This window comes from Podarcis melisellensis, assembly GCF_964234715.1.
Source record: "Podarcis melisellensis genome assembly, chromosome: 11".
Classification (NCBI taxonomy): domain Eukaryota; kingdom Metazoa; phylum Chordata; class Lepidosauria; order Squamata; family Lacertidae; genus Podarcis; species Podarcis melisellensis.
This window is the reverse complement of record NC_138543.1, coordinates 37,814,847-37,827,948: the sequence shown is the minus strand read 5'-3', so window position 1 is coordinate 37,827,948 and position 13,102 is coordinate 37,814,847. Positions and strand designations below refer to the sequence as shown.

Sequence of the window (13,102 nt, the reverse complement as noted above, 5' to 3'; positions counted from 1 at the left end):
AGGCTGAGACAACATTGAGGCATTACTTGATGTGTTATCTTTACTTTCAAAAGTGCTTTCAACAATGTAAATATTTGTGCTTGCAAAATTCTTGCACGTGGATGTCAGTGAACAGACTGTTACCATTAGGCTTATTCTTTAAAGCTGCATTTTTATTTTTACTAAATTATCTATGTTAAAAACAAATCTGTGCCTGGTGTGGAATTTTACTGCATCAAGTGTTACAAGCAGCAGAATGCATGACATGTAAGAACAAGTGTTAGGAAACATGGAAATAAATTAGCATATAATTTACAAAAGCAAATAAAAATAACAATGTAACAGTGTACCACATTAATACTGCGTATAAAATAATAAGCAACTAGTCACAATAATAGAAAGGGTCTTTTTTCATTCTGTACTGTTAAGGAAATTTATGTGATATCCATACCATTAATAAAGATCTCCTAAAATGGACTATTTCTAGGAGTGTATATTTTGATGTGTTGAACAGGCATTTTGTTTCAGTATGAGAGCCTTAGTGTCAATGACATTGCTCAATGGAAATACCAGCAACACATTGTGAGTTTAATACCCTAGTACTGAATTCCAAGGTTTCCCATCTTTGTGTAGCCTATACAAATGGTCCTATTGTTATTATTTAGGAATATAATACTTTTAATATTTTAGCTTAGATTATATATATGGCTATAGTGTAGCAGCAGCAATGTCCTGTGCTGTGGAAACCAATGATTTACCTCTTTATTTCAGGCTTTTAATTCAGATCTAGAGCGATATATCGGTCCATTTGTAACACAATACATTCTGTATTTCATTCACTTTAGCAATGAAACTCAACATTGCTCCAGGGAGTTTCTTAAATTCAAAACTTGGTGCTCTTCTAAACTGCAGAGTAAACACTGGACCCCCTGGTCTTCTAGCACCAATGAAAGAGCAAAATGTGTCTTTGCAATGTCAATGTCCTAAAGTGAGGTAAAAAGGACTTTGTTTGAATAAATCCCATCATTTCTTGCTAGCTGAAAAGACACACATTAACTAATAAATACATTTATGCCTCAGAGCAAATCAGAGTATGATAGACTGTAATCTTTTGCCTGGAAAATGCCATGCAACATCTATCCCTTTTATTATTTTTTACTTAGCCAAGGCATGTTAGCACCATGGTATTTCCTTATTGGACTGATGTACAAAGGTACCGTAATTGACACATTGGCTACACTACCCTCAGGCCTACACGTTACTCCCAGATGTGTATAGTTTTCCTTTCTAAGCTTCGGTGTCAATGAGAGTGTAGTACGTTGCAGCTGAGCAGTAAATAGCTCCAAGTAAACAGATTTGCCACAAATGAACGTACTGCTTCCTAGATATATGGAAGTGAAACATACTGCCAAGAGGTAGAATATGACAAAAAATTGATGGTTATGAATAAATGAACTACAGAAAACCCCACTGATGGATTGTCAAGGTTTTCCCTCCCACATAGTACAACTCTCTTTTTCTCTATCCCCCCACCCATTAATTCACATTAGTAAATATTGCTCAACACATTTGGCTTACTGCAATTTGTTAAATATACTGACACATTTAGATATCTTATACATGTTATAAAAACTTGTCTCATTAAGAGTATTTTTTTTTAATAAAAGTGCTGTTTGACTTCTAGTGTTAATACAAGGTGGTGGTGTTCACATCATCTCAATTGCACTACAACAAAGGAGGCAAGTTGGACACAAAGCACATTCATCAAGTACCTGCTACAAATTGCAAGTGTTCAAGTACAATATAATAATATAAACAAGTACCCACTTTCCTTATCTCTTTGTTGTGTCACTGACAAAAGCAGGGAATGGGGGAGAAGTATGGCCATTACTATTAGCTCCCACTGGATTCTGGAATCAATTTTACCCCAGGAGCTTGGCTTCACATTTAAATACAATTCAGAATATTCATAAATCGATATGGTGAATATAAAAACTGTGGTACTTTGATTTGAAAGTTCCCATAAGTTATGTACTCTTTGGTTGTTTATTCTGCAATAGTCTCCAAAAAACTGGGCATATGCATGTTTTCTCTTCTCCATGGTCTCTCATAAATCTGTGTTCTCCTATTATATAAATGGAAGAAAAACTGGAAAGCCACTGTAGTTTTCAGCATGATCAGCAGAAGAGACTCTACCTCACTAGTCAGTTTATCATTAGTAATTACAGAGTAACAAAGCCAGTTAGAAGTCTGCAGAATTGATGCCTCTCTGTAACTAAAGTTAACAGTGAATTTGTAGATACCAACCTTAAGCAGTGAAATAGTAGGAAAAATGCTATTCACAACTGGAGTATGACCCCTCTATTGTATGGATATATTCCCTTTTAGTGGAAATTCTGATTTAATTGTGAGATGGCAAGATGGCTATAAACCTGCAGCACATATTTCTTTAAAGTTGGATGCATTCAGGCAATGACGGTTGCATCTCTTAACTCTATGTTCCTCATCATTCTAGTTTAGTTTAGCTTTAGATATGGCTCACAGCAGTCTTCAGGAAATATGGATTATTCTCTAGAGAATGAAACAAAGGAAAATACATTTCTTTTACTTCTGATTTATAATTGTTCCTAATATAATATTCCCAAGCCCACTTCTGTAACTTAAACTGTGGTGCTTATGTAGTAAGATAAAATAGTTATTAATTATAAGCTATGACAACATTTTAAAAATTCTTCTTTGCATCTGTAGTTGACCAAACCACAACAGCTACATTTTAAACAATATTAAATACAAATGGATTCAGTGTCATTTCTAAGTCCATAATAAAAATTATCTTAATGGTCCAAGGAGGTAAACAGACTAGTGGATTTCATCGAAAGTATACGTGTTCCACCATAAGTTACTCTGTATGCACTGTGTGTATTTTTTTCCATTTTGGCATGCCCTCCTTATACTGTGTCCAGCACTTTGGATGAATAAATCCCACTTCATAGAAGTTAAAATAATATTGAAATTCTGTCAGCTGAGGCTGACCAGTGGTTACATTTTCCACAGGGTGATGCATTTACAAGGACATCTGTCTGGTTGCATTGTGCAGCAATCTTTGATAGACGCATTTCCACAATGAAATAGCAAGGCACTTTCAATTTCTGTGGGTCAATGTCCTTGGCAGGTCTTGCAGCACATCTGTCTGAAGTATGCTCGACTGCAGAACTTGAACTTCAGCACCAGTGGGCAATAAGCCACTTTGTTCACATCTTTGCATTCTGATGGAGACATACAAAGGCAAAATGATTACATAAATTTAAAAAGCAGAGAGAAAAACAAATTAAATTTAATAAGTTGCTTTTGTATCTGTCCTCTGCATGAACTTAGCATTTTGGTACAGCCTACTGCATACAAAATAATTGTAAAATTCAGACACTGTACAGAAGTCTTCAAGCACACCCACTTGTTATTTAGGTATCTAATCACATGAGTTAGTTAAAAAATAAGAGGTTTTCTCTTATTTCTCACCCCCACCCCAGGATCTATTTTGTTCCTCAATAAGAAGTTATCCAAAATCTAACTGAAATTATTGTTTAGTATCATGTTTGGGAATGATTGGTTTCTGAACTAAACTATGTATTGCAGCTGTTGCTGACTCTGAAAATGATCAGAATTACTAAGCACAATTATAGTGTAAGTTCAATGACTTGATGTTCTAGTTGCTTCTACTGCAGCAGAGATATCCAAATGTCAACAAGTGGGAAGAAAAGGTATTTTACATCTGGGCTTTGGCAGCCTGTATAAGTAGGCATCAAAGGTCTCCGTAGAACAGATATAATAGACAAAGATTATTCTACTACCCATTACACATCATCCATTGCAATCAGACTGCCAATGATAAATTAATCTGAGGACATAGGTGGGTGACTGTTGAAATCAAAGTTTTGGGAAGATCATGTTGGGAGATAGGGGTGGGGAATGAAGAACACAGATTCCCCGTTCATTCTCCAAAACAGTTCATACTTGAAACAGTAGCCTTCAACATCTACTCCATCAGCTGAAACTATCCTTAATGTGAAAATATCCCTCCATGTGTGTCCAATTAGCACTGATTCCAGATTCTCACAAGGACAAGTATATCAAATTTTCAAAGCCAGTAATGCTGGAGCAAGGCTGAGAGCCTACCCATGCTCACTGGAATTGGGAGTAAGTCCCACTGAACTGTAAATACTTGTTTCCAAATATGCAAAAGGTCATGTCATGAATGTGTAGCCCAAATCCAACTTTCCTGTTTAATTGCACTGTGGTTCATGGAGTGATAATTTTCCTAAATATGGAAGGGACAATCACAATTTACTTCTCCCACTCCCCAACAATACATGAAGGTCTGTTCAGGCAGAATTTTAACTGAATTTTAACATTCAAGTTTGCATTGATTTAGGCTATATTCCTTAACAAGATGCAAATGTGGTCATTTTATACAACCGGTGTGTTTGCACACATACACACACATATAAAGTGGGGAGCTGGGTCTTAAAAAGTTGTGGTGTCCCTTGCGGCACCCCTAAGGCTCTGCACACACTGTGACCGAACCGGTTGTGCTCCCCTAAATACGCCTCTGCTCCCAGAACAAACTTTTCCATGAAGTTCAATACCTATAACTGTACTTGACTATTTTTATGCATGTAATTGTTTCATATATATCTTTATTGTACTGTATTGTAAATTGATTTGAGATGCCTTATAGGAAGCGGTTTGCAGTCATACCTCATGTTATGTTTGCTTCAGGTTACGCGTTCTCAGGTTGCGTTTCGCAGCGACCTGGAAGTACCGGAAAGGGTTACTTCCAGGTTTTGCCGCTCACACGTGCGCAGACATGCAAAATGACATCATGTGCGTGCGCAGAAGCAGCAAATCACAACCCACGTGTGCGCAGAGGTGGGTTGCATTCTCTTCAGGTTGTGAACGGGCCTCCGGAACAGATCCCGTTCGCAACCAGAAGTACCACTATATAAATGAAATAAACATAACTGCATTTGCTGATATCCACCCCATTAGACTGGCATCTCCTTTCCTTCGCTTGTTGTTTCCCCTACTATTAAAATTTGTACTGTTACGTTCCTCTGGGCGAGGATCAGTCAGTCAGTCTGTCTGTCTGTCTGTTTCTCTCCCTCATATAACTTTGAAAACTGCTACGCGCACTGATTGTGCTGTATAAATAAATATTCTGGCTTAGATCCAAAGAACCACACCACAAGTAATGCATACCCAAAGGTGGTTTGGACTCATGCCGCATGACAAACCTGTTTTGAAATGAAGCTGTTTGAAATATGGCACAGGGGCTTGCCATTCAAAGGGAAGAAAATAAAAAGTTCCAGTGGGCACACTGAAGACTGAGCATGCCAGAAGTAGCTCTTTGGATCCCAGCCAAAATATATAAAACGCAGTTCCCACAGTTCCATCACACCAAGAAATGGAACCCATGGCTATTGCAAATAAATGGGTAGGCCTATGGCAAAACAAGGCAGCTCCTCCTAAGTAAACAAGCTCCAACTCAGGGAGATGAGGACTCTGTGGTGCTGATGTTGTCCTTAGCCTCAGTTAAAGCCAGTGGTGGAAATTCATACGCAGAAGGAAAGTGTCTGAGGCCCCTTGGCCTGTCCTGGTTAGTGGTGGAGTGTTATGACTGCACCTATTGGTAAAGCAGGCTGCCCTAGAGGAAGGACATTTACCTATAGAAGATGTTTCAGACAAATAAATCTTGTTCCAACAAAGTTAAATCATTAGCTAATCTCTTTCTGACACTTGGGATCAGGTCAAAATGTACTTTTAATGCAATGCTACTGAAGAGCATGTAAATTTCAAAACACCACACTCATTTCAGCTACGGAAATGCTTTAAAAATACAATATATAGGAAACTGAAGCCTGCATAAGAACAGGTGAAAGCACATCAGATATTCTGTTTTAGGTGACCTTGTAAAACCTGGATTCAGCTACCACATATACTTTTAAAGTTGAGATGTGCTATATCAAATACAGACTGTCAGTATCTCACTCTGAATAACAAATGTAAAGTTAACATCAGTGGCAGTTTGCCAATACCTAGCCTATAATGCTCTCATTCTCCAGCTAAATACCTAAAGCAGATGTTAATTGTGACAAGATGTCACCACTTTATTTCATCCAGATCATTGCTTCTGCTCATTTACGGACTGTGCATAATGTTATCAGATGCAAACAGCTGGCACGTAATACTATTTAAAACTGCTTAACAGAAAGTATAACAATCAGATTGAATGTTTTGATTAATTTCTTTTATGGAACTGGCAAACAGAAAATCGGAAGTCCTTTTAATTTTTGTCTTTCCTCTTTTCCTCTTTCTTTGTTTTTATCTTAAGAAAAAGCTTTAATGAAATCTTATGAATGAATGAGGAAACCAAACTCACCTTCCGTGTTGGAAATGGGAGTACTGTCACATTTGCTTTCACACTGCTGCATTGAAGGAGGCCGAACAGTATCTGGACAGTCACTGGATGCTTGCCCAGTATATGAGAGGCATTGCACAGTTCTCATCTGTTGTCCAAGACCACACTGTGCGGAACACTATGTGAGAAATGGGCATGATAGGAAGGAGAGAGAGAAAATGAGGGATGTCATATTATGAGTAATAAACAGAACTGCAACATAGTGAATGGAATAGTGTCAGAAACACTATCTGGGGCAGCTGTGGAGGGAAACCTTATCATTGCCATACTAATAAATACAGTTAGGCAGTGTGTTTCCCTTCCCTAATTAATAAGGATCCTCTGACTACTACTATGCTTCTTTCTGAGAAGCCTTTTTTTAAATGCATGGATCACGTATTTATTTTCTTTCACAAATATACTGATTTGGCAGCCCCGATATGCTGTCATAAGATGCAATTCGCCATAAGGAAAAGGGGACATAGGTGGAGAATAAAAGACCCTAGTCTAGTATGTAGTCTCTACCTTGGGAACTAACGATAAGCTGTCCTTATTTCAGTAGAATGCCTTAACACTAAGAAATGAACTAAAACCATTATGTCCAACACATCAATTTACTATTATGTGGCAAGATGTGATCACTCAAGTTATTTTTCATCTAATACTCTGTCAAATGATATTCAGTATATTTAATGAAATTATTCTTTTGCTACCCAACAAGCCCGCCTGTATTACCTGTCCCCAGTCTCCAGTAACCCATCGTGGTGGAGGACATCTGCCCAAGCTACAACGCATGCGAACTGGTGGCTTGTTTTCTTCTTGGCAATGTGCAACTGGAAATGTTTTTGAAAGGTCACTGCTTTTGCAGAGAACAATACGATGCTTGAAACCAGGACCACATTTTGGAGTACACTGGAAACAAGATACACAGTTTATATATTAAGAAAAAAAAATGTGAAAAATTAGAGACACACATTGCTTCAGTCTTGTAGGCCCTAGGAGGCTGTTCCAAGGGCCATGGGATATACTGGAACTCTGATTGTGGAGATGGAGGTCTGATGTTAAATCCCTGCTTCTTGCTGCTATGGTAATGTCTGCAGTCCTGGCCCAACTGACACTTGGTAGGGCTGGAAAGGTGGGGGTGGTGTTGAGGGAGGACCAGGGACAGAGGAGGTTGGATCCAAATGATCTAATGTTTTCTAGTCCTCTGAAACAACTCCAAGTTCAGAGGAATTGTACACTCAGGGGAATTGTACACCACTTCCAAAATAAAAACAGGAAAAGGTTGGAAAACTGTAAGATTGCTTCTCTGTCTTCCCTTCAGCTCCGTAGCTGACTGCCTGGCAGATAAGGAAGTCAGTTGCCTTGTATCATCTCTCCTATTTTCTGACTGCACAATAAATCTATTGTCCTACTGAATAAAGTACACATTACAAGTCAGGATCTAGTATTGTACTAGGAGTTCTAATATAAGTAGTTATAACTTACGTATGTATTTGAAACCATTGAGTGAAGTTATTGTAAAGGCTTTGCAAAAAGTGGTTACTTCCCTTTCTTATCGCATCGAATAGATTATTTTCTGTCTGGCCCTGTGATCTAAACCACTGAGCCTCTTGGGCTTGTCGATCGGAAAGTTGGCAGTTCGAATCCCCGCGACAGGGTGAGCTCCTGTTGTTCTGCCCAGCTTCTGCCAGCCTAGCAGTTTGAAAGCATACCAGTGCAAGTAGATAAATAGGTACCGCTGCGGCCGGAAGGTAAATGGTGTTTCTGTGTGCTCTGGCACTAGTCACGGTGTCCTGCTGTGCCAGAAGTGGTTTAGTCATGCTGGCCACATGACCCAGAAAGCTGTCTCTGGACAAAGGCTGGCTCCCTCAGCCTGGAGCAAGATGAGCACCGTACCCCATAGTAACCTTTAACTAGACTTAACTGTCCAGGGGTCCTTTACCTTTTTTAACCAGCTTTGACACTGAAAGAAAGATTTTGATGTGCATGAAATTTATTATTTAATGCATGTGAGTTTACTCACTTCTGACCAATCCAAAGGAACCCACTGTGGGGGGCAAGACTGGTTGTTACAGGATTCTTTTTCAATTGGTTGATGTGTTAAACAATGACTACTATCCAAGGTCTCTTCTTCAGAGGGTCCAATCTTCCTGATACATAAAACGGTTCGCGATCGCATTCCACCATCACAGGTCTTACTGCATTCTGACCAATCGCCTATAAACCATCTTCAAGAACAATATCAGGGGTATTACTTTTTCAATAAATTAAACAAATATTCATATAGTTGACAAGTACACTTGAATGTATGAGAATTTTATGCATCTAATGCTCCCTTATGCCCCATTGAAAGTATACTGATATAATTCTCAGGAAGGATACTATAAGAAGAAACATAGGCGTAAACACAAAATATGACAGATTATCAATTGGATGCTGTTCTTTAGTTAGCTCTGCACTGACTCTTGAATTTCTGGAAGCATAGTTTGCCACTATTTTTTCTTTATGGAAATATAAATAAACACATGGACAAAGAATAGAATACCCTATGTACTAAATACTTACTCGGGTGGGCAAGGCTCAGTGTTGCAGGCTCTTTGATTTTCTGGTGGTTTACTATCAGGATCACAGTAATTGTTCTGTACTATGGAACCATCATCCAGCCTTTTGCACACTATTTCTTGCTTCTGCACACCTTGGGAAGAATAATTACAGTGTTTCTCATTAAGCAGTGCCTCCATTTTGACATTCTTTATTTCAGGCCAACTTAATTTGTGATCTACCGTGCCAAATGACACCCAACAACCAAATAAATAAAATCGTTCATCCGGGGCCCAACACACCTCCTCATTTTGTTGCCTACTTGGAGCTGCAAAAGTAGGAAGATTGCTAATCACCTGACAGGAGTTGGGTGGGCTGCATTCAACATGGCAGGTCACAAGTTGTAGAGTCCTGCCTTAGCAGTTCACCTGTGCTCTCCAAATGTCAGAAAGAACAATTGATTTGAAGCTCCTGTACCATAAAAATGTTTGATTTGTAGCTGTTTTAAGCAACTGTGTTTGTGTGTACTGTTTTCTAATGCAATAAATATTTTTAGTACACAATTGTTCTTACTGTTCTTATTGTAATTCTCAACTGCATATTTTCTTCATTTACAATACAAATAGATACTACTGTACATGACTGCATTTCAGGTCAGAAAAATTTAAATATAACAACAGGGTAGAATTCAGTACTTTCTATTTGTAAATAAAAACCCATGAGTCTTTTCTTTATTATAATGAAACAGCTAGTATAGGGGCTAGTATAGTAAATTGAACTGAATGGAAAATCTCATCTCACAGATTCTTAGTGATTCAGAGTCCTGGTGGAACTCTTGATCAGCATTATTGATTTTTCCCAGTGTACACAATTGGTCTTTTCAGATGTAGCAATCACATATTTGGAAAGAAAGAACAAGCACTGGTCCATATGCTCCTTGAACACTGGCCTCTGTTATATTCAAAATAGGGAGCTTTGGTTTAATACAGGTTTACTAACCAAGTGCTTAAACCACAGCCTAATCGCAGTTTTAAGATTCTGGTTGGTAAACCAGCAAACCACTGTTTCCCATTTTGGATGTAACAGGGAACTATAGCTTAAAGAGACTAGGATTGAAGCACTTAAATAAGCATGTGAGGGGAGGGGAAGTAGCAAATGAGGGGAAATCCTCCATTTCCCTTCAACCTGTTAAACTTCCTAATATAAATCAGGCATTCCACAGAGCTCCACAAGGATGTCACAACATGCTCAAAAGACCCACACTATAAAGAGTCGTAACATATTTCAACTGCATCATGTTGAAGCCTCTTATTGATTCTCTCATTCTAGTAAAAATTAGTAGATAAATAATACGATGAACCAGTAAAAATGTTCATAATAACAGGATGAAATTCTTCAGCATGTCTATTAAGGGAATAAATGATCACAAGACACTGCACTCAAACTAATTAGACCAGACAATCCTATTCTCTCCACCCACATACTCTGTGCTTTTCTTTATTAAAGCTGACCATTAAAGACATGGGGATTTGATCAACAGCCATAAGAAAAATGACTCATTTGAAGTCCTGCTGTTCCACAAGGTGTTGAATCACCAGTGTACAGACACCCAGCCTATAACAACTTGGGCAAAGTCTTCTGTTTCCTACCTGATTATTCTTACACACCCACATTTCTTAGGAAGGATACTAAACCAAGCACTAAACCAATGTTTTCTTTGTTAATCTGCTATTGCTAGGAAATTGTGCTCCATCATACTTGAGTGTCTTGGTTATCCATTAGTTATGAATCTTTTGTGGTTGAAAATGTAGCAGATTGTTTTTGTGGCAAGTGAGATGTTATTCACAAATAATCACAAGTCTTACCATCTCAGTTGGTGGTTTCTAACTGAAAGTGCCTGGATATGGATGTGTCAACAAACTATTCAGATATGACTAAAAGAAATGATGTTGAGTCAGTGATAAATTAAGGCCACTGGACTAAATTGTAGATTTCTTCACCAATCCTGCCTGGTCTTGTAGCTCATAGGGACTTGACCCAACTTCTTACATTTCTCTGCTAAATTCCTGCAGCTTTGGTAATTAAGAATGCCATGATGGTGTCCTGGTTCCATACCATACTATTCATATTTTCAGTAGGGTATTATTCCTGGATTCTTGTAGCATCTCACACCTACTCGTCCTTAATGGGAAAACCTCCTCCATTTTGTCTATTGACTGACTTTCACCTCCCTTCCTATAGCACACCACTTTCCTTTGTCTTCTATTAAGCAAGAGAAACATCTGTCCTAAGCTGCAGAGCACAAACTCTGAAAACCTTGTGGTTACAATAAGGCAAGACAAGAAGGATTTGGGGGAGAAACTACAGAAAGATATTAAAACTAACATTAAAATATATTTACATACATAAAAAGCGGGAAACCAGCCGCAGAGCTGTGGCAAGGGTGTAAAAAAAAAAAGAGTATGAAAGAAGATTAAAAGAACCGAGAAACTGATAAATTAATTATACCAGTTGTCAATGCAAAAGATGGTGGAAATATATGGATATGGTTCACAACCGGTATAGGAACTATATAAACTTGAGGTAACAAAGGATTAAATTTTAGAATCAGTAAAAAAACCAAAATGTAGAAATTCAATTGTGAACAGTGCCTGAGGAGAGGAGAGGAGGGAAGTCTTTATTTATTTATATTGCTTTTCATCAGGATAAGCTTCCAGGGCAGTTCACAAAAATCAAACAACAGCAGACTAATAAAAATACAAAAATAATTGAATGAATACAAACTAGTAGATCAGCAGCAATAGATCAGAGGAAGGAATAGTATTATCTCTGGAAATAATTAAGGAAAAAGTAGACTTTTTAAGCCCAAACTACTCGGTAGCAGATCAGTGTCTTCAAATGTGACTCTGTCCATGTCTAAAGTGAGGATGCAATTAAAAGAGGTTTCCTTCCCACAATCCTTAACCATGCAGTCTTATCTCCTTAAATCTTTCTTTCATCTTGCAAGACTCAAATACTGCAAAAATAAAAGCTTAAATGGGAGAAAAAGCAACAGGAGAAAAGGTGGTTGGTGGGGTGGCAATTTAAATCTTCAAAGCTTAGCCCCAGAGTCAGTTTGTTTGCAAATGTACAAATCTGTAAAATGTACAAATTATATTATATTGTCAATACTAATCCTTCATCCTGTCTAAGGGAGCTCTTTCACTATAGAAATCCCCAGCTAGCAAATTGCCTAGCTAAAATTTATTTTTGAAAAGCTGTGCAGAAGGGAAGATGTTTAAAATTTAAAACCAAGATCTGTTGTGTTAGGAGCTCTGTTACTTGGTCCAAAATGGGATATTTTTAATAAAGCTAGTGGGAGTGTTGGCTCACAGTGGGAAGAATCCTGAAGCCAAGCAAGACAGACAACCCAGATGTTAACTGGCTAGCCAAAGCACATGTTGATCCAGTTAAAAATAAGCTATTTTGTAAAGCCGTGTATTATTGGATTTACTTTATGGTACAATAATGGTAGAGGCCTAAATATATTTCAAAACCACTACTACCTCACTGAAATGCTATTGTCAAGTTTCCATTAAACATTAAATTATTAATATAAACAGCAACATAAAGTTAGGGACTGCATTTTTAGGTAAAAGCCATTGACCCCTATCTGTGGACACATGAGCATAGCACACCAATATTTCAATTTTGAAATAATCCTACATGTCTCTTAAGTGTACCTGTATGTATTGATGATGCTTAGCCTAGAAACTGCTGAGGAGGGAATTATCTAGGATCTTCAAAGTAAACAAAACAAGAGCTAAATAGGAAGAGCAGCCTTTGTGCTTAGCTTAACAGGGGGGATAAAATTACAGATACACAAGGATGTAGCTCTTCCATCTCTGAAAATAAATTTCAACTGGTTATTTTAAAAGTTTAAATTATTTATTCATAATTTTATACAAGTAAAATCAATTTCTTAGCTAACTCATCCAAGTACAAAATAGTCCTGAAGAAGTAAAGTTTGCTCAGTTTTTGCTCAGGATTATTGTAGGTTTACTTTTACAGGATGCAGAAAAGTTCATCAGCAGGGAGAAAAATGTTTACTGAACATTTCATATGGAACACAAATGAAAAAGAACT

General features: G+C 37.8%; 1 protein-coding gene across 13 annotated transcripts in view; it reads right to left on the bottom strand.

The window, feature by feature from the left end:
* Positions 1 to 131: 131 nt before the first annotated feature.
* Positions 132 to 13,102, bottom strand: part of ADAMTS6 (ADAM metallopeptidase with thrombospondin type 1 motif 6) — a 113,819-nt gene continuing 100,848 nt past the window's right edge. For 12 of the 13 annotated variants that reach the window (XM_081930280.1, XM_081930287.1, XM_081930289.1 and 9 more), the window contains 5 exons: positions 9,002 to 9,131; positions 8,460 to 8,664; positions 7,169 to 7,345; positions 6,416 to 6,572; positions 132 to 3,245 (listed from right to left, as the gene is read on the bottom strand). In XM_081930280.1, the coding sequence (XP_081786406.1) occupies positions 3,136 to 3,245; positions 6,416 to 6,572; positions 7,169 to 7,345; positions 8,460 to 8,664; positions 9,002 to 9,131 (779 nt within the window). In that variant the 3' untranslated portion in view covers positions 132 to 3,135. The remainder of the gene's footprint in view (positions 3,246 to 6,415; positions 6,573 to 7,168; positions 7,346 to 8,459; positions 8,665 to 9,001; positions 9,132 to 13,102) is intronic. The other variant, XR_014172918.1, reaches the window with a different exon arrangement.